At 47.0% G+C, this 22106-nt stretch overlaps 1 protein-coding gene across 9 annotated transcripts in view; it reads right to left on the bottom strand.

Annotated features, from left to right (window-relative positions):
- LOC105488771 (adenosine monophosphate deaminase 3) overlaps positions 1 to 22106 on the bottom strand; it is a 57765-nt gene that overhangs the window by 22631 nt on the left and 13028 nt on the right. For 7 of the 9 annotated variants that reach the window (XM_011753181.3, XM_011753177.3, XM_011753179.3 and 4 more), the window contains exons 3-5: positions 7530 to 7734; positions 4071 to 4233; positions 1290 to 1509 (exon numbers count right to left, since the gene is read on the bottom strand). In XM_011753181.3, the coding sequence (XP_011751483.2) occupies positions 1290 to 1509; positions 4071 to 4233; positions 7530 to 7734 (588 nt within the window). Of the gene's footprint in view, positions 1 to 1289; positions 1510 to 4070; positions 4234 to 7529; positions 7735 to 9110; positions 9279 to 22106 lie in introns of all 9 variants that reach the window. The other 2 variants (XM_011753184.3, XM_011753185.2) reach the window with 2 other exon arrangements.

Here is a 22106-nt window from a genome sequence, read left to right on the forward strand (position 1 = left end):
ATCACCTAGACTTCCATAAGAGCATCTGTCAGCGCTGCAACAGCACAGTCATCCATCTGCCCAGACAAGCCCCAGAGTGGACAGAGCACAGGACAGCCTCAGAGTCGGAAGGGAGTTTAAACGCCGCCTCACTCAGTCTCTCTCCCCAGGCAGGATCCTCACAACCTCCCAGATGGGACAGCCACTGCCTGCACACCTGGCTGAGGACAGCCTCTGAGGAACCGCCCCTGCCCTTCCCATGCCTGAGTTCTGCCCTCAGATCAGGGAGGACTAAGAGTCATGCTGCCCATCAACCTTGGGCTCACTATGCCACTTTGGAGACTGGCATCACAGGATTCCCAGAAAACCAGAGAGAAGGTCCTCAGGAGTGACCAGCACCTCCCCTCACCCAGACTCCCACTCCCAGCACAGCCACTCTGAGGCTCACAGGGTCCGGGCATTACTGATCAGCCTAAGTGCCCACCAAGAAGTGAGGGGGCCAAATTCAGAAAGATGGCTGCCCACCAGGTTAGCTGGAGCCAAGCCCACAAGCATCATGGGGCATCATGCCCATGAGCAAAGTTCCCCAGGCTCGCTGCAGGCTCCTCTCCAGAAACCCAGAAAATCCAAGGCCTGAAGCAATGTTTTCATCACTCCTCACCAAATACAGTTATGCTCTGGGCTGGTAACTCTCTACAAGACTGCTGTCCTGCCTGGGGAGAGGAATGACAGCCATTCAGAGGCACCCGGGTGGCCACCAGCAAGCAGAGGCTCCACATTATGCATGCAGAAGGGACAAGGAGGCCGGGCATGGTGGCTTACACCCGTAATCCCAGCACTTTGGGAGGCTGAGTTGGGTATATTACCTGAGCTCTGGAGTTTGAGACCAGCCTAGGCAACATGGCGAAACTCCTGTCTCTACTAAAAATATAAAAATTAGCCATGGTGGCACATGCCTGTAGTCCCAGCTACTCGGGAGGCTGAGGCGAGAGAATCACTTCAACCCGGGAGGCAGAGGCTGCAGTGAGCCAAGATCATACCACTGCACCCCAGCCTGGGCAACAGAGCAAGATGCTGTCTCAAAAAGAAAAGGAGGCGGGGACAGGGAGTACCAAGTCTAAGGCTATGCCAGCCTATGAAGGAAAACTGTTGCAGAAACCCACAAAGCACTGAGGAAAGGAGAAACCGCACTCTTTCTGGGATGCTTTAAGTACAGAGGACCCCAGGGCAGAGGGGTAAGGCCTTTCTTATCTCCTTCCTACAGAACAGCACCTGTGCAAAGAAAGGCAGCTGCAGAGAAGCTGGCTTACGTGGGGCCATCGGTGATGAGAGCCAGGATGTGGCTCATGTCCACTGTGTACGTCTCCAGGTCGGGGTAGGGCAGGCTGTGCGGCTCCTGGCGCTCCAGCATCTTCTTGTTATCATACACAAAGAGAATGCCCCCCTGCATGTGGACCAAGTAATCCAGGTTGGGGGGTGCATCATCCAGACAGTAGGGGTCTTCCTGGGGCAGTGGAGGAGGGTGGAAGTCTGCAAAACAGGATTGAGGGATGGCAAAGTGCCCCCCATGGGCTCAAAAGACACGGAGGCCTGCCTTGGTCTTCGCGCCCAAAATCCAAACCCACACCGGCCCCGCATCTGATGTGCTCTTCCCTGCTTCCTTCCCAGCACTTACCACCATGTCAAACCATGTCACTTCTTTATCTCAGATGTGACATCTTCTCCACTCCAATAGAAACTCCATGCAGGCAGAGACTGATTTGTGCTGTTTACTGCTACGTGTCTAGAACAGTCCCTGGCACGTGGCTAGCACTTCAACAATTTTTTAAAATTTAACTGAAATGGGCTTCATTTTCCTCAGCACTTCAGAGATCCCAGGAATATTAAGAAGGGCAGCAGTGTCTTCTCCCAGGAAGAGAACAGATTGCACCTGGACTGCCCAGTGGAAATAATTGTCCTGGGCCCAGGCCAGCTGAGGGGCTAAAGAAGCTACTCCCTCCCCAAAGGAGCAAAGGATAGGGAACTTGTCTCCCTCAGAGCGGGGAATGCCAATGATAAAGCCATCTGCTCCCCACCACTATGGGTTAAGGTTAGAATTAGCCAACAGGAGGCAGAAAACTCCTCTATGCAATTTCCCTGCTGTGAGACTTTCAGCAAACTCCTTTACCTCTCTGAGCCTATCTCCTCATCTGAAGATAACACCCCTTGCCTTAACAGGCTGCTGTGAGGGTTGCAATAGTATGTATAGAAAATTCTTCATAAAGAGTAATGTACTACGAATAATGAATTATAGGATATTATTCTTATTATTCTCATAATTAGTTTTCCTGACTCTTGATAAACTCTGTCCCTAAGGAATGTATTGATGCTAACTATCAGTAGAGCTGGAGGCTTCAACTCCACGCAGCTCAGTCGGCACCATCCAGGATCAGCTGCTCAGCTGCCGGCATAGACAGGAGCAAACCTCAAGATCTGCATCAAAGGAAGTTGCCAAGGCAGAGTGACCTGCCTGGGCCTCCTCCATCCATGCTTGGAAGGAACAGGCCATCCCTAGAGCACATGTAAGGAGCCACAAAGGGGCTGATGCAGGCAGAGGTGGAGAGGGACGTGCCCCATCAGGTATGGTCACAGGCCAGCTCAGGAGGCCCTAATGCGTGTAGCGGTCTGCGAGATGCAGGCAGTTCAAGCTCCAGGTAAAGCTACAGCCTGCACACTCGGAAGTTGCTCCTCTTCCCCATACTCATGCCCAGAACACGGGGGTCCTCTGTCCACGTAAAGTACACATTTGACGGTTATTTCTGTCTTTGCCAAAACCGAGATGGTAGGATCTACTTCCCTCAGATAGGGAAATGGACCCAAAGGGCTGAAATTTACCTCAGGCCCCAGATGCTCAAAATACAGGACTTGAAATTCAAGGAAGCCAGAGACTGGGGCAACTTGGCACCACCAGCTACCCCCAGAGGCAGCCAGGGTCCCAGGCACTGATGGAGACCACCAGGGCCCTTATGTGTCCCCCCACCACCAACTTTCAGGAGTGGGGTTTCCTATTGTCCTCATTACCGCCCCTGCTGCTGTTAGGTCCTTCACGGCGAGGCTTCATGAGGAAACCACCCAGACCTCTCCGATCTCCCCTTCCCTGAACTCGGCAGCATAAATGCAGCTACCACTTACTGAACACTCACTAGATGCCAGAACTGAACTAAGTACTTGACATGCATTCTCTTGTTTAATCCTCACGACAGCTCTTGGAGACAGATATTATTTGCATTTCCATTTTATAGATTACATTTTACAAAGTGAGGCTTGGAGAAATATCTTTCCCCAAATCCCAAGAAATTGATGGAGGCCAGATACAAATGCAGCTGTGTTTGACACCAGAGCCTACATCATCTTCCCAGGGAACATGCCCTCTGTTCCTACTCCCTCCCCAATCCACCCTACCACCAATTTGGCATTTACTGTGTGATTGTGTTCTTTTAAATATGCCACATGAGGCCGGGCACAGTGGCTCACATCTATAATCCCAGCACTTTGGGAGGCCAGGGCAGGAGGATCACTTGAGTCCAGGAGTTTGAGACCAGCCTGGGCAACATGGTAAGACCCCCATCTCTACAAAACATAATAATATTTTTTTAATTAGGTGGGTGTGGTAGTGTGTGCCTTTGGATACCAGCTACTCGAGAGGCTGAGGTGGTAGGATTGCTTGATCCCAGGAGATTAAGGCTGCAGTGAACAGTGATTGTACCACTGCATGCCAGCCTGAGCAACAGAGCAAGACCCTATCTCAAAAAAAAAAAAAAAAAAAAATCCCACATGAGACTGCCTGTCTCCCTGATGGACTCCCAAGAACAAGGACTGTCTTTTACTTCTCTCTCTTAACTTCAACAGTTCAGCTCTGCACAGGTGAGGCATACAGTACACATACAATCAATCCTTGGGGGAACCATCAAACATCAGTGTGGGAGAAGTCAATGCAAGAACACTGTCCTCTTAAAATACCATCAGGGGAAATAGATCAAGCCAGCAAAAAGCCCTGAGTAGCTCTCCGTCCACCCACACTTGGGACCCAACCTCCAGCCAGAGCTCTGTACCTGGAAGGCCCTCTTCCGGAGGTGCAGTATCTGCCCGCGGATGACCCAGGTACTGGGATGTGATCCGCGGGAAGCGGTGGTAGGCGAGCCTTGCATACTTCTCCCGGATCATTAGGGCCTTGGCCAGGCTCTTGGCTGCCTGCTCGTAGTCCTCCAAAGTGATCTGCAGAAGGGAGGCAGGCAGGAAAGGGTTCACGCAGCAGGCCTGAGACTGCCATCCTTGGAAAGACGTGCTTGTAAGACTGGCCCTTGCCTGGTATCTGGGAACCTGGATTTCAGGAGGGTTCTCACCACTCCCTGACCAGTAAGAGTGGTTCACTGCACCTAAACTGTTTGTGCAAACAATATGGTTCACGTTGGACACCTGCCTTCCTTCTGGGAGCCTGGAACTTGAGATCTGCTATGCAGATGTGTGACCAGCCTCAGTGAAAACCCTGGGCACGGAATCTCTAATGAGCTTCCCTGGTAAACAACACTTCCCACATGTGCTGTCACAATGTGATGCTGAAGGTATCCGGTATGTTCTGATGACTCCGCCGGGAGAGGACCTTGGAAGCTTGCACCTCGTATCTTCCAAGTATCTCTCCCTTTGCTGATTTGCTCTGTATCCTTTACTGTAATAAATGAAAGCTGTAAGTACAGCTATATGCACAGTCCTGTGAGTCCTCCTGGTGAATCATCCAACCTGGGAATGGTCTTGGAGACCCCCAACACAGGAGACACAGGAGGAGTGAGGGTCGTTGGAAGAGAGACAAGTGCTCCAGCCTGCACACCCAGAAGCTGGCTTCACATTCAGCTAATTAAGCCAAAAGTCTGTTTTTGCACCAGGCCCATGAAGGAACAAAGCCTGAGTCCTACCCCTGAAGGCGATGAGCGCCATCATTTTCAGTTGATAAAATTCATGTGTCCTTCATATGTCGAAACAAAACAAAAAGCAAAAGCAAATTCTGCATGCTCAGCCTGCTTCTTTGCCAACCCCACACTTCTGATTAAATCTGTTAATCACCCAACTCATCCAGGCCACAAGACCCATTGTCATGTGTTATGTGCCAGACCTTTCCATAGATTTCATTTTGCTCCTTACTGCAACCCATTTTGCAAATGGGAAAACTAAGGCCCAGGGAGGATAAATCACTTGTGAAGCTACAAAGTCAAATTTCAGACTCTAACCTGATTGAGTCCCAAAGTCTAAGGATGTTCTGCTTTACCAGAGCAGCCTCATATTCAAAGATGAATGAGATAAATTCCCACCTTCCAATGGGCTCATTAATCTTAATCTGTTTGGGAAGGATGAGAATCACAGAAAAATGCTTGGGGAGACAAGTGGCCATACAGACATAATGCGGGGTAAGGGGTGCAGCAGAGGGAAGCACCACATGCTGGCATAGCCCAGAGTGGGGAGGGCTGGGGCCTGAAAGTGTTCCCCTCTGCTTTAATAAAATCATCATTTTCAATTTTGCAATATTTTAAACATACACACAGGCACCAAAGATAATATAATCTACCTTCTAGAGCTGACAATATTAATATTTAGCATAATTCTTTCAAATTCCTCACAAGTTTAAAGAAATAAATCATCACAGATACAGCTAAAACTCTACCCTCCTCCCTACCCCATCCTCAGAGGGAAGAAGTCTGAATATATTTTTCCTATGCATGTTTTTATACTTTTACTAAATACTACTTCTTGCTTTTTGTTACGGTGGTAGATTCTCCTTTCCTGCCTCTAAATGTCCCCATAGGGTATGTTAATTCCTTTTATACCTCCCAGTGGATGGCTTCTGAGAGCAGCAGGAATAGGTGAGCAGACACAGGCATCTTAGACAAAAATACGTCCCAGCCAACAACAAAGCCAAACACTTTCTCTGGGCAACCAATGGACTCAGCATGACAGGGGCTCAGGCCATGGCTAAGGACATCAGAGAGGATGCTCAGGACCCCTGTGGACTAGTGGCCACCAGCCAAACTTACAGGCATCACAGGACCCATGGCTGGCAGCAGACCTACTGCTGCCAGGAGATCTGCAAGATCAGCCTGCCTCTCATGGACACTTAGCTTTCTGAGGACCAATTGCCCAGTTCAGGTGCTCCATGTACTACTCTGTGCCAGCCAGGAGACTAGGAGAAAGAAGCTAGTACATGTTAGTACATGGTACGGGCTGATGTCCTCCCGTTCAGCTGGTGGTCGGCCCACCTCGACTCTTGCTTTCCAATGCTCTGCCCACCTGCCTGAGGCTGGGTGAACACCAAAGACTCATGGTCAAGACGCTAATCTCCAGACAAGGCCTGCATTTTTCTCAATCCAATCTAAACTCCCAACCATGGGAACTTAATTAAAATAAACTATGATACATCCTCACAAAGGAATACTATGTACATATTTTTTAAAAGGACAAAGAAGTTATGTACATATTGATATGGCATTATCTTTAAGATGTATTGTTAAGTGGAAAATGCAAGATGCAGTATAATGTATATTGTAAACTACGATTTTTATAAAAATAAGTAAATAAACTATGTATGCATAAATAATTGTAGGTACATAAACCATATATGTGAGAATACATAAGAAACCAAAACTAATGGTTGCCTCTGAGGAGGAGAATGGGTGAATTGATACCATTTTTGTATCTTTTAAATTTTGTACCATATGCAAGTGTTCTCCATTACATATAACCAAAAAACTTTTGAAAGCTAGGGGAAATTTTATAGGAAGAGCAATAAGCTGCATTGCTGTCTCAGATTCACCATATTTTCTCAGCTACTGTTAAAAAGAGAGACTAATGAAGCCAACTGAGGCGTAAGTAGTGAGCTGGGGCCAGGGCACTGGAGCCAAACTTAACCCTGGCACTAACTCAGTGATATTTCTCTCCAAGAAGTAGGCATGCATAAAAAATGCATCATCCAATCCGGTGAAATTAGCACATTTTCAGTGACTGCATTAACTCACTTAGTGTAAACCAATTTGCTCAATTTCTAAACAAGATTCTCTCTTCCCAGCTGAGGGGATCTAGCCTATATTTATGGGTACTGAACCTACATGTAAGAAGAGATGATTTAGCAACAACTAATTTCACACAAACCATTCAGTACCATGACTTTGAATCTACTAAACATTTGGCAACACTGAAAGGCCCAAGCTGGCACCTTTCTCATCGGGCTACAGGGACCAATTCCAGCTTTCTAGACTTAGAGAACATGTGGAAGTTACAAGCCACAGACACAGTGTGCCAGCCTGCACCCCGGGGCCCTCCTCACAGGGAACAGGCAGCCACTGAGACACCACACCCACACCCCACAACCTCTGCTAGGACCCTCCTTGCCTCCTGTGCCTCCTCTTTACCTTCTCCCAGACACCCACGGACAGGACCAGGCTCCAGAGGTGGGCACAACCCTGTGGCCCATGGGGCCCTTGGCCTCTGCACGCAAGGCACATTCAACACTCCCACCGACGCCTTACCCCGGCACAGTAATCTCCGCTGATGGTGACCCGCTGGAACTCAGGCATGGCATAGGGTGCTGGCGTGGGCTGGGAAGTGGCTCCAGTGACCACAGGGGTTGTGGGAGACATGACCGGACTGGCTGCCGGGGGGCCCTTCCAATCTTGCTGTGTCGGCATTTGCAGAGACAGGGACTGGGACCGAATCATCTTGAAACTTTTCTTTCTAAGAGCCAAGGACAAGGAAAAGTGGGAGACATCAGCAGCTAATTGGGGCGAGTGATAAAGACTCTTTGCTATGTGTGTGGCAGGAGAATTTTGCTATGATTAATCACTGGTGCTGGCCCTACCATTAAGAAGTTTCTAATTATTCATGCCTTCCTCTTACACATGTCTGCATGAGATAGAACACAGCCCTCCAGACACCCCTACCTGTGGTCACCATGCACCACTCAGGGCTGTTTGCACAGCCCACAGAAGATTAAAGCAGGCAAATGCCTCAGGAGACAGACAGACAAATGGCAGACCACACTGCATGGGCTCTAAAACCACAGGGCACTAGAGGGGAGGACAATAGCAAATCATGTGGGCTTTCCCCACAGTGTGGACAGCATGCTAGCTTCAGATAACACAAACTCTCAGTCCCAACATATGAACAGTCTCAGAAAGGACCAGGAATAGGGTCACAGAGAGACAAGCACACTGCATTTCACACAGTTAGACATTTGGGGCACTGGAGCCAGAAGAGACAGGGATGCTCAATGAGTCCGATCTCCTTGTTTTACGAAGAAGGAGTAGAGAGAGTGCTCAGGACCCCCGTGGACTAGCGACCGCCATCCAAGCTTACAGGCATCATAGGCCCCATGGCGGGCAGCAGACCTACTGGGTGCCAAGGAGATCTACAAGATCAGCCTGCTTCTCACAGACACTTTCCCAGAGATAGGAAAGGGCTGGCACAAAGTCACACGGCACAGTGGCTGCTCCATCCAGCCTCCACCCCTGCTGCTCCCTCCTCTAGCCTGCCATGTGCCATCCTGGCTGCCGCTGCTGGAGCAAGCACAGATATGTACCTCTGTTTGGGGAGAGGGATTGATCAGCACCAAATGCAGGTCCCTCTGGACCTGTTGCCTTGGCACCAAAAGATGAGTACACTGGCTCTTGGGCCCAAGGTTGGTTTAAAATGCCACAAGCCCATGCTTATTTGCAAGGCTGATTTGTGATGACTCCACCTTCCTCATTCATGAAATAGACATCACATGATGTCACCGCAAGTCTCTTCTGCAGGAAGAGAATTACCCAGCATTAAGATGAGGCCATCAGTACTCTTCTCCCACCTCGTGTTTCTTTCTGCTTCCAGTGGAACCCGGCCTCCCCACGGTGCCAGCCCACAGTGCCCAATGCCAGAAACCAGTTAACTACCTGCCCTACCTTGTGCCATGGGCCCAGTAGCTTCCTAAGTGCTTATTCTGCCACAACCACAGCCACTAGCAAGGACTCAGTAACAACTGTGACCCACCAGAGCCCTTCTCCTCCCCAGGTACTAGTGTGATACCCACAGGCCTGGAGAAATCGGTTGATCCCCAAATAGGTTTCAGGGCTCACCTGGAAGCAGCTCTCCTCCTCTTGGCCTGTGGCCAGGTCTCCTCACTGACGAGTTTTCAAGAACCACAGTTTTCCTCCTGTGTTTACACACCCAGTGCTTGCCATGGTCCTCTGGTTCCCACCTGCCTACACCGTGTTATCACATCTTTGGGACAAGGCTATTTTAACCTGAAAGACAGAGGTGGCTCCTTTTCAGGAATTTACCTTCCCCTTGCCTCTGGTCTTGCTAAGAGACGCACTGGGCTGCTTCGGGAAACTCAACCTGAGCCCTGGGAGCCCCCAGCCTCAGCTTTCGCTGGTCTGTCCTCCATCAAATGGAGCTCAGTCAAGCATCCCGCCCCAGGGATGCCACCTTGTCAGTCACTCCTCACAGGCGGATTCACCTTGAGGATGAGGTTCTCCCTTTGGCATCTTTTGGATGTTCACACCCAGAGAAAGAGCCATTACTTCGGGCTCCCCAAAACATTCTGACCTCAGCTGAGACGCATGAGATTCTGGTTTCTGTGTCACTCAAATGCCTGCCAGATCACTGTTTTTATTTCCATGCAACCTCACCCCCAAATGCCTTAGCCAAGGCTGCCTGAGGTCTGGCCCTACCAACAAGAAGCAACAGGTGACATCTAAGGTGAGCAACAGCTAAGAAAGGTTAAAACACACACACACAAACACTACAACCCAAATGCTGGGAGGCTGCCTAAGCCAACGGCCTGCCAGGCTTATCCTGGGAATGTTCTTCTGCCCCAGTGAGGAAGTTAGGCCCCACAAACTGGTGCCCAAAGAATTCTCCTTCCTGGGGATATCCATTATGGCGACAACCTTGGTCTTCAGATGAGCTCCAGATTGTCACGTATGAGCATCTGCAGGCCGGGAGCTCAGACTTTGCAGGCACGAGGGATAGGTTTAGCCACAGATGGGCTAACTCCTCAGGGCTCACTCCCCTTGGGCTTGGAAGAACTGGAAGTTAACCACAGCTTGTATCTCAGAAAATTGGAAAAGCTGTGTGGAGCCCAAGGATGACCCTGGATTTGTTTTCTATTGCTGCAGAACAAATTGCCACAAACTTGATGGCTTAAAACAACAGCCATTTATTAGCTCACAGTTCTATAGGTGAGAAGTCTGGGTGGGCTTGGCTGGGCTCTATGCTCAGGGTATCAAAAGGCCAAAATCAAGATGTTAGCCACACTGTGCTCTTGTCTGCAGGTTCTGGGAAAGAATTCACTTCCAAGTTCATTCCAGTTGTTGGCAGAATTCAGGTCTAGTGGCCATAAGGCTGAAGTCCCAGGCTGCTTGCTGGCTTTGACCAGGGGTCACTCTCAACTCCTACTGACCTCATGCCAATCCCTGCACATAGCCCCCTTCATCTCCAAAGCCAAGAGTGGTCATTGTGCTGTTGCTTTGACTCTCTCTGCCCTCCCCTCCTACTCTCAGAAAGCTCTCTATTTTTAAGGGCTTATGGGATTAAATCAGGCCTACCAATAAACCCCCATCTTAAGGTCAGTTGTGCCATGTTCCATAACATCATCACAGGAGTGATGATATTCACTCATCTTATTCACCGCATCTGGAGATTAAGGAGGGACATCTGTGTGGGCCATTTTAGAAATTCTACCTCCCCTAGGCCCAAATCTAGCATCCATTCTATACAACCAAGGCCCAGCCAGTAAAGGCAGAGGGTTGGAGCTGAGTGACTGGGTGTGTGGGTGTAAGTGTCAGAGGGTGTGTGCGTGACATGGTTTGCATCCATGTCTCTGCCCAAATCTCATGTGCAATTGTAATCCCCAGTGTTGGAGGTGGGGCCTGGTGGGAGGTGATTGGATCATGGGGGTGGATCCTTCATGAATGGTTTAGCACCATCTCCTTGGTGCTGTTCTAGTGATAGAGTTTTCATGAGATCTGGGCATTTAAAAGTGTGCAGCACCTTCCCCTACCCACCCTCGCTGCCTCTTCCTCCTGCTCCCACCATGTAAGACAGCTGCTTCTAGTTTGCCTTCACCATGAGTCAAAGTTCCCCGAGGCTTTCTCAGAAGCAGATGCTGCCATGCTTCCTGTACGGCCTGCAGAACTATGAGCCAATTATACCTCATTTCTTTATAAATTACCAGTCTCAGGTATTTGTATAGAAGTGCAAACTAATACAGTGAGTGAGTGTGTCTATGAGTGTGTGTGTGAACAAAACTGATCTGGTGCCCCTGTTAGAAAGTACTTCCTTCTGATGGGCCAAGGTCTGTCTGTCCACTGTCTCACCTGCTGCACCTTGCACTAGCCCCTGGGGCACCAGCATTTGCTGGGCCACAGCTGGCACACCCCCTCCTGCCCCCACCCACACTTGCACCTGGCAGAAGCACACTCCTGCCAAGGAGCCGGCAGAGTGTGGGGCTGTGAGGACACCAGCTCCAGGCCAAGCCTGAGGGCTCAAAGGGCCAGAAGCAGTTTTGTCATCCCTGAAATAGATGGTCCTCCTGACGCACAAGCACATTCTTGCTAACCAGGTCCACAAGACAAAGAGTTGATCAGGTCACTGGGCTGTTGTTACAGCATCTCGCCTCCCAGCACCTGTCTGGTGCTCCACCTGCTCTATGGCCCTTGGTTGCCCCTGACAGTCACTAAGTCCCCTCCCTTACTCTGCTCCACTCCCCAGCCATCCTCCACTCTGGGTAATCAGGCTCCCAGGGTCTTCCCTATATAGCACTGATATGCTAAAGTGAGGAGCCTTTCTGGCCCTCCTTGCTCTCCTAGAGAATATCCAGCATCTTCCCAGGGGCCATCTGAAGCCCACTGCCCTGTGTGGTCTGTCCAGATAACTAACAGGCAGGGAGGGGCACTGAAGCCAACCTTTCACCAGGCTCTCATATGTGCACTATGAGCCGGGGGCCACACCTGGACCCCACTTCATTCAATAAACTACTGTGTGCCAGGCCCTGGGGGTAGAGGAGTAGATAAAATATAACTCCTGCCTCTGGAGGGCTGACTGATGGCCGAGATGAACCCAGACCCTTCCACAGATTATCATACAATGTGGTTGGGGTAATGAGATGGCCTGGATATTTTGGGACCCCAGAGGAGGCACTTAATCCAGACTGGGGTGGGAGCAGTGGAGCAACAGGGTCAGAGGGGGGACATTTCAGAACATGGAGGCTGGTTTGAACTCCTCCCCCACGCACACTCAGCCCATTCTGGCAGCCCCTCCACATGAGAATTGTTACGCTAAAGGTTGGAATCAGGAGTCACAAACCAGCACAGGGTTTTGCGAATACTGGGAATCTGAATGCCATTAGGTGGGACAGGCATCCTCCACTTCCACAGGCTCACACTGCTACTGCTGTCCCTGCATGGGCTCACTTGGAATTGGGACCCCCATCTAAGGAGGGAACTAAGAGGAGGTGGCACCACCTCTGTACTTGAGACCAGAGGTCCCAGCCTATCTGCACGATGGGTACTATAAGAGGGGTCCCTACAGAGAGAGCAGGGGCCCACAGAGACCCCTCACTCTGCATGTGCAGCCAGATGACCAGCATCCTGGCCAGGTGGGTGTAACTTTGATTTTCACACTTTGCAGCCAGTCAGGTGTGGACACCCACAGCCCCACCCTGTCTCTCTCCCTGAGCTCCGCTCTGGAAACCTACCCCGTCCTTCTCCATCCTCCCTTCCCCCCAACCCCTCCTGGCCTACTGTAATCTCCACTCATCTTCTGCCACTCACCTTTGCTTCTCCCTTCCTCAATCCTTCCCAGCTGCCCTTCCTCCCTAAAGACACGGAGATCAAAATGAAGTATAATCTGTACTATCTGTTAACTTAAGTGTTACAATCTCTCTCCCCAACTTTATTTTTATTTTTGCTTTTTTTTTGACACAGGGTCTGGCTCTGTCACCCAAGCTGGAATGGAGTGGTATGATCTCAGCTCACTGCAACCTCCACCTCCTGGGTTCAAGCAATTCTCGTGCCTCAGCCTACCAAAAAGCTGGACCATAGGCGCACATCACCACGCCCAGCTAATTTTTGTATTTTTTGTACAGACGGGGTTTTGCCATGTTGGCCAGGCTGGTCTCAAACTCCTGGCCTCAAGTGATCCACCCACCTTGGCTTCCCAATCTCCCTGTTTTTTTTTTTTTGTTGTTGTTGTTGTTTTTGTTTGTTTCTTTTGTTTTTTTTGTTTTTTGAGACCGAGTCTCCCTCCCTCAGCCAGGCTGGAGTGCAGTGGGGTGATCCTGGCTCACAGAAACCTTTGCCTCTCAGGTTCAAGCGATTCTCCTGCCTCAACCTCCCGAGTTACTGGAATTACAGACATGTGCCACCACACCCAGCTAACTTTTATATTTTTAGTAGAGACAGGGTTTCTCCATGTTGGCCAGGCTGGTCTCCAACTCCTGACCTCAGGTGATCCACCTGCCTCGGCCTCCCAAGGTGCTGGGATTACAGGCGTGAGCCACTGTGCCCAGCCCAATCTCTCCCTAACTTTAAAAGGGGATAAACTGACTATTTCAAATGAAGCTCCTTTGTCAATGACCCTGAATTTTTAAAAAGTTCCCCATTCTTATTTTCACAAGTGTCATAAAATGAAGTGACTTAGCAACGCTTTAGCTGTGCTATGCTCAGTTCATAATGCACATATGTTTCTCAATTTCACTCAAAACATTCTAGGGAAGTGGCTGTCCTAGATAGCCAAATTTTTCAATGATGTTTGTTCCCTCTATATCCTAATTTTTTTCTTTTTTTTTAATTATACTTTAAGTTCTGGGGTAGATGTAAAGAACGTGCAGGTTTGTTACACATGCCATGGTGGTTTGCTGCCTCCCATCAACCCATCACCTACATAGGTATTTTTCCTAATGCTATTCCTCCCCTAGCCCTCCACTCCCAAACAGGCCCCAGTGTGTGATGTTCCCCTCCCTGGGTATATGTGTTCTCATTGTTCAACTCCCACTTATGAGTGAGAACATGCAGTGTTTGGTTTTCTCTTCTTGTGTTAGTTTGCTGAGAATGATGGTTTCCAGCTTCATCCATGTCCCTATAAAGGACATGAACCCATCCTTTTTTATGGCTGCATAGTATTCCATGGTGTGTATGTGCCATATTTTCTTTATCCAGTCTATCATTGATGGACATTTGGGTGGGTTCCAAGTCTTTGCTATTGTGGATAGTGCCACAATAAACACACATGTGCATGTGTCTTTATAGAATGATTTATAATCCTTTGGGTATATACCCAGTAATGGGATTGCTGGGTCAAATGGCATTTCTAGTTCTAGATCCTTGAGGAATCGCCACACTGCCTTCCACAATGGTTGAACTAATTTACACTCCCACCAACAGTGTAAAAGTGTTCCTATTTCTCCACATCCTCTCCAGCATCTGTTGTTTCCTGACTTTTTAATAATTGCCAATCTAACTGGCATGAGATGGTATCTCATTGCGGTTTTGATTTGCATTTATCTAATGACCAGTGATGATGAGCTTTTTTTTCATATGTTTGTTGGCTGCATAAATGTTTTCTTTCAAGAAGTGTCTGTTCATATCCTTTGCCCACTTTTTGATGGGGTTGTTTTTTTCTTGTAAATTTGTTTAAGTTCTTTGTAGATTCTGGACATTAGCCCTTTGTCAGATGGATAGATTGCAAAAATTTTCTCCCATTCTGTGGGTTGCCTATTCACTCTGATGATAATTTATTTTGCTGTGCAGAAGCTTTTTAGTTTAATTAGATCCCATTTCTCAATTTTGGCTTTTGTTGCCATGGCTTTTGATGTTTTATACATGAAGTTCTTTGCCCAAGCCTATGTCCTGAACGTCCTAGGTTTTCTTCTAGGGTTTTTATGGTTTTAGGTCTTATGTTTAAGTCTTTAATCCATCTTGAGTTAATTTTTGTATAAGGTGTAAGGAAGGAGTCCAGTTTCAGTTTTTTGCATATGGCTAGCCAGTTTTCCCAACACCATTTATTAAATAGGGAATCCTTTCCCCATTGCTTGTTTGTGCCAGGTTTGTCAAAGATCAGATGATTGTAGACGTGTGGTGTTATTTCTGAGGCCTCTGTTCTGTTCCATTGGTCTATATATCTGTTTTGATACCAGTACCATGCTTTTTTGGTTACTGTAGCCTTGTAGTATAGTTTGAAGTCAGGTAGCGTGATGCCTCCAGCATTGTTCTTTTTGCTTAGAATTGTCTTGGCTATACAGGCTCTTTTTTGGTTCCATATGAAATTTAAAGTAGTTTTTTTTCGAATTCTGTGAGGAAAGTCAATGGTAGCTTGATGGGGATAGCATTGAACCTATAAATTACTTTGGGCTGTATAGCCATTTTCATGATATTGATTCTTACTATCCATGAGCATGGAATGTTTTTCCATTTGCTTTTGTCCTCTCTTATTTCCTTGAGCAGTGGTTTGTAGTTCTCCTTGAAAAGGTCCTTCACATCCCTTGTAAGTTGGATTCCTGGCTATTTTACTCTCTTAGTAGCAGTTGTGCATGGAAGTTCACTCATGATTTGGTTCTCTGTTTGTCCGTTATTGGTATACAGGAATGCTTGTGATTTTTGCACATCGATTTTGTCTCCTGAGACTTTGCTGAAGTTGCTTATTAGCATAAGGAAATTTGGGGCTGAGATGGTGGGGTTTTCTAAATATACAATCATGTCATCTGCAGAGACAATTTGCTTTCCTCTTTTCCTGTTTTAATATACCTTCTTTCTTTCTCTTGCCTGATTGCCCTAGCCTGAACTTCCAATACTATGTTGAATAGGAGTGGTGAGAGAGGGCATCTTTGTCTTGTGCTGGTTTTCAAGGGGAATGCTTCCAGTTTTTGCCCATTCAGTATGATATTACCTGTGGGTTTGTCATAAATAGCTCTTTTTATTTTGAGATATTTCCATCAATACCTAGTTTATTAAGAGTTTTTAGCATGAAGGGGTGTTGAATTTTATCGAAGGCCTTCTCTGCATCTATTGAGATAATCGTGTGGTTTTTGTCATTGGTTCTATTTATGTGATGGATCACGTTGATTTATTTGCGTATGTTGAACCAGCCTTGCATCTCAGATATGAAGCTGACTTCATCATGGTGGATAAGCTTTTTGATGTGCTGCTGGATTTGGTTTGCCAGTATTTTACTGAGGATTTTTACATCAATGTTCATCAGGGATATTGGCCCGAAATTTTCTTTTTCTGTTATGTCTCTGCCATGTTTTGGTATCAGGATGATGCTGGCCTCATAAAATGAGTTAGGGAGGAGTCCCTCTTCTTCTATTGTTTGGAATAATTTTAGAAGGAATGGTAGCAGCTCTTCTTTGTACCTCTGGTAGAATTCGGCTGTGAATCCTTCTGGTCCTGGACTCTTTTTGGTTGGTAGGCTATTCGTTACTTCCTCAATTTCAGAACTTGTTATTGGTCTATTCGGGGATTCAACGTCTTCCTGGTTTAGACTTGAGAGAGTGCATGTGTCCAGGAATTTATACATTTCTTCTAGATTGTCTAGTGTATTTGCATAGAGGTGTTTATAGTATTCTCTGATGGTAGTCTGTATTTCTGTGGGATCAGCGGTGATACCCCGTTTATTATTTTTGATTGTGTCTATTTCATTCTCCTCTCTTTGTCTCTCTTTATTGGTCTTGCTAGCAGTCTATTTATTTTGTTGATCTTTTCAAAAAAAAAACCCAGCTCCTGGATTCATTGATTTTTTGAAGAGTTTTTCGTGTCTCTATCTCCTTCAGTTCTGCTCTGATCTTAGTTATTCTGCTTGTCTTGTCTTCTGCTAGCTTTTGAATTTGTTTGATCCTGCTTCTCTAGCTCTTTTAATTGTGATGTTAGGGTGTCAATTTTAGATCTTTCCTGCTTTCTCTTGTGGGCATTTAGTGCTATAAATTTCCCTCTACACACTGCTTTAAATGTGTCCCAGAGATTCTGGTATGTTGTGTCTTTGTTCTCACTGGTTTCAAAGAACATCTTTATTTCTGCCTTCATTTCATTATTTACCCAGTAGTCATTCAGGAGCAGAGTGTTCAGTTTCCACGTAGATGTGTGGTTTTGAGGGAGTTTCTTAATCCTGAGTTCTAATTTGATTGCACTGTGGTCTGAGAGACTGTTTATTATGATTTCCATTCTTTTGCGTTTGCTGAGGAGTGTTTTACTTCCAATTATGTGGTTAATTTTAGAGTAAGTGCAATGAGGTGCTGAGAAGAATGTATATTCTGTTGATTTGGGTTGGAGCTCGGTCCAGAGCTGAGTTCAAGTCCTGAATATCCTTGTTAATTTTCTGTCTCGTTGATCTGTCTAATATTGACAATGGGGTGTTAAAGTCTCCCACTATTGTTGTGTGTGAGCCTAAGTCTCTTTGTAGGTCTCTAAGACTTGCTTTATGAATCTGGGTGCTCCTGTATTGGGTGCATATGTATATTTAGGACAGTTAGCTCTTATTGTTGCATTGATCCCTTTACCATTATGTAATGCCCTTCCTGGTCTCTTTTGATCTTCGTTGGTTTAAAGTCTGTTTTATCAGAGGTTAAAATTGTAACTTCTGCCTTTTTTTTCTTTCCATTTGCTTGGTGGATTTTCCTCCATCCCTTGATTTTGAGCCTATGTGTGTCTTTGCACGTGAGATGAGTCTCCTGAATATAGCACACTGATGGGTCTTGACTCTTCATCAAATTTGCCAGTCTGTGTGCTTTAATTGGGGCATTTAGCCCATTTACATTTAAGGCTAATATGGTTATGTGTGAATTTGATCCTGTCATTATGATGCTAGCTGGTTATTTTGCCCATTATGCAAAATGCAGTTTCCTACTTATTGATGCAGTTTCTCATAGTGTTGATAGTCTTTACAATTTGGTATGTTTTTGCAGTGGCTGGTACCAGCTGTTCCTTTCCATGTTTAGGGCTTCCTTCAGGAGCTCTTGTAAGGCAGGCCTGGTGGTGACAAAATCTCTCAGCATTTGCTTGTCTGTAAAGAATTTTATTTCTCCTTCACTTATGAATTTTAGTTTGGCTGGATATGAAATTCTGGGTTGAAAATTCTTTTAAGAACGCTGAATATTGCCCCCCACTCTCTTCTGGCTTGTAGGGTTTCTGCAGAGAGATCCACTGTTAGTCCGATGGGCTTCTCTTTGAGGGTAACCTGACCTTTCTCTGTGGCTGCCCTTAACATTTTTTCCATCATTTCAACCTTGGTGAATCTGATGATTATGTGTCTTGGGGTTGCTCTTCTCAAGGAATATCTTTGTGGTGTTCTCTGTATTTCCTGAATTTGAATGTTTGCTTGTCTTGCTAGGTTGGAGAAGTTTTCCTGGATAATATCCTGAAGAGTGTTTTCCAGCTTGGTTCCATTCTCCCCATCACTTTCAGGTACACCAATCAAACGTAGGTTTGGTCTTTGCACATAGCCCCATATTTCTTGGAGGCTTTGTTCATTCCTTTTCATTCTTTTTCCTCTAATCTTGTCTTCTCATTTTACTTCATTAAGTTGATCTTCAATCTCTGATATCCTTTCTTCCATTTGATCGATTCAGCTATTCATACTTGTGTATGCTTCATGAAGTTCTCATGCTGTGTTTTTCAGCTCCATCAAGTCATTTATGTTCTTCTCTAAACTGGTTTTTCTAGTTAGCAATTCATCTATCCTTTTTTCAAGGTTCTTATCTTCCTTGCATTGGGCTAGAACATGTTTCTTTAGCTCAGAGGAGTTTGTTATTATCCACCTTCTGAAGCCTGCTTCTGTCAATTGGTCAAACTCATTCTCTGTCCAGTTTTGTTCCCTTGCTTGCAAGGAGTTATATCATTTGGAAGAGAAGAGGCATTCTGGTTTTTGGAATTTTCAGCCTTTTTGCACTCGTTTACCTCCCCATCTTCGTGGATTTATCTATCTTTGGTCTCTGATGCTGGTGACCTTCAGATGTGGTCTCTGATTGGACTGCTATTCCTTTCTGTTTGTTAGATTTCCTTCTAACAGTCAGGCCCCTATGCTAGAGTTTGCTGGAGGTCCACTCCAGACCCTGTTTGGCTGGGTATCACTAGCAGAGGCTGCAGAACAGCAAAGACTGCCGCCTGTTCTTTCCTCTGGAAGCTTCATCCCAGAGGAGCACTTGCCTGATGACAGCCAGAGCTCTCCTGTATGAGATGCCTGTCAGCCCCTACTGGGAGGTGTCTCTCAGTCAGGAATACACGGGGGTTAGGGACTCACTTGAGGAGGCAGTCTGACACTTAGCAGAGCTTGAACGCTGTGCTGGGAGGACTACTGGTCTCTTCAGAGCTGTCAGGCAGGAACGTTTAAGTCTGCTGAAGCTGTGCCCACAGCTGCTCTTTCCCCTGGGTGCTCTGTCCCAGGGAGATGGGGGTTTTATCTATAAGTCCCTGATTGGGGCTGCTGCCTTTTTTTCAGAGATGCCCTGCCCAGAGAGAAGAAATCTAGAGAGGCAGTCTGGCCACAGCGGCCTTGCTGAGCTGCTGTGAGCTCCACCCGGTTTGAACTTCCTGGTGGCTTTGTTTACACTGTGAAGGTAGAACCTCCTACTCAAGCCTCAGCAATGGCTGACGCCCCTCCCCACACCAAGCTCGAGTGTCCCAGGTTGATCTCAGACTGCTGCTGTGCTGGCAGTGAGAATTTCAAGCCAGTGGATCTTTTTTTTTTGAGACTTGTTTTGCTCTTGTTACCCAGGCTCAGTGCAATGGTGCAATCTCAGCTCACTGCAACCTCCTTCTCCTGGGTTCAAGCGATTCTCCTGCCTCAGCCTCCTGAGTAACTGGGATTACAGGAACCTGTCACCACACCCAGCTAATTTTTTGTATTTTTAGTAGAGACAGGGTTTCACCATGTTGGCCAGGCTGATCTCAAACTCTTGACATCAGGTGATCCACTCGCCTCGGCCTCCCTAAGTGCTGAGATTACAGGCATGAGCCACCACATCTGGCCACCAGTGGATCTTAGTTTGCTGGGCTCCATGGGGGTGGGACCTGCTGAGCCAGACCACTTGGCTCCCTGGCTTCAGCCCCCTTTCCAGGGGAGTGAATGATTCTATCTCACTCATGTTCCAGGCACCACTGGAGTACAGGAAAAAAAAAAAAAAAAAAAAAAAAACACACACACACACACAACTCCTGCAGCTAGTTCGGTGTTTGCCCAAACAGCTGCCCTGTTTTGTGCTTGAAACCCAGGGCCCTGGTGGTGTAGGCACCAGAGGGAATCTCCTGGTCTGCAGGTTGCAAGGACCGTGGGAAAAGCACAGTATCTGGGCCAGAGTGCACAGTTCCTCAGGCTCAGTCCCTCATGACTTCCCTCGGGTAAGGAAGAAAATTCCTCCATCCCTTGTGCTTCCCGGGTGAGGCAATGCCTCACCTTGCTTTGACTCACCCTCCATGGGCTGCACCCACTGTCCAACTAGTCCCAGTGAGATGAACCTGTACCTCAGTTGGAAATGCAGAAATCATCCAGCTTCTGCATTGATGTCGCTGGGAGCTGCAGACCACAGCTGTTCCTATCTGGCCATCTTGCCAGCCTTAACTATATCCTAATTTTTTTAAAATCAATTTTGGTCTGGCTTCTTCAAAAAATACGTAATTCCTGCATTCTTCCTCAAGGCATGCTGAACATAATTTAAAGTTTTCTCAATGACTCAGGATTATCACTGTATTATCCAGTTATGATCTCATAGGTGTGTTATTCCTAAACTACTGTGCTTCAAATTCTTATGTCTGCTTTTTGTAATTGTTTCCTCTCTCACTGTTGACTGTCAAATAACAACAATAACAAAACAGGAACATTAATGGTGCTCCAAGCACTGTGCTAAGGATTTGTTGTGTATTAGCTCATTTAATTCTCACAAGGTACGTCCTTTTATTATTCCAATTTTGCAGTTTAGGAAACCAGCTCAGGCAGTCAAGAGCTTTGACCAAGGCCATTCGTAGTAAGTGACAGGGCTGCCACTTGAACCCAATAAGTCTGACCCCAAAGCCCAGGCTTATAATCACCACACATCATCTCTGTGACCCTGCCTATAGGCGTCTCTCTCTCTACTTCTAATTTGCTTCTTTAAATCTGTCACAGGATAAGAAACAAGATAGCCAGATTATAGAACTCTGTGTAAAGTAAGAATAAATAGGAGATGGGATGGGAGGTGCCACGAACAGAGAGGGAGCTGGGGAGAGGGTGTCCTCCATGAAAATGTTAACTTTTGAACATTTACATATAAAGGCACCTCTAGTGAGAAGAGAAACTAAAAGACAAAATTGGGTGTGCATGGACCCCAGAAGAGGATGCTGGGGCGTCTGACAGTCCAGGCACCAGGCTTTCTTTCAGGAAAGAAGCTAATGGACAGAGCAGGAGCTTTGGCCAGTTTCCCTCCATTTCATTTAGAAGCAACAACTACTTTCTAGGGAGCAGCACCTAGTGTCATTCCAGGGTCTACAGACCAGGGAACCGAAGACTCCACCCCTGCCTGAAGAGGGGATAGCCTTGTGGTTGAAGTGTGGGGTCTAGATTCAAAAGATGTGGGCTCTAGTTCTTGCTCTGTCATTTACTCACTATGTGTCTTTGTGAAAGTAAATTCAACTTCTCTGAGCCTTCATTTCCTAATCTGCAAAATCAGAATACTAAGAATATCCACTTGATAAGCTTGATATGAGAATTAAGGAATGAATCCAACCTACACAGGCCAGTACTTAGTCCACAGTAAGTATTCAATGGCAGGAGTTGCTATTTCTCCCTGTCTCAGCAGCAGGAACTCAGAGAAATCGCTTACATTTACTCGGGATCCACTGTAACCAGACACCGTCCTAAGCCTTTTACCTGTGGATTCCCTCATTCCTCACAACACCCCATAAAGTGGACAGCTGTTAGCATCTCCACTTTATAGATGAAGACGGGGCCGAGGCCCAGAGAGGTTTCCTAATTTGCCCAAGATCACAGGGCATGCCAGTGAGTGGCAGAACACAGAGGTCCAAGAAATTGCAGCCACTCTGATGTAGTGTCTGTGGTGGCAATGAGGAGGCAGGATGTCTTCCTCTGCCGGATATCCACTGCCCACC

The sequence above is a fragment of the Macaca nemestrina genome, chromosome 12, assembly GCF_043159975.1.
Source record: "Macaca nemestrina isolate mMacNem1 chromosome 12, mMacNem.hap1, whole genome shotgun sequence".
NCBI classification, from domain to species: Eukaryota; Metazoa; Chordata; class Mammalia; order Primates; family Cercopithecidae; genus Macaca; species Macaca nemestrina.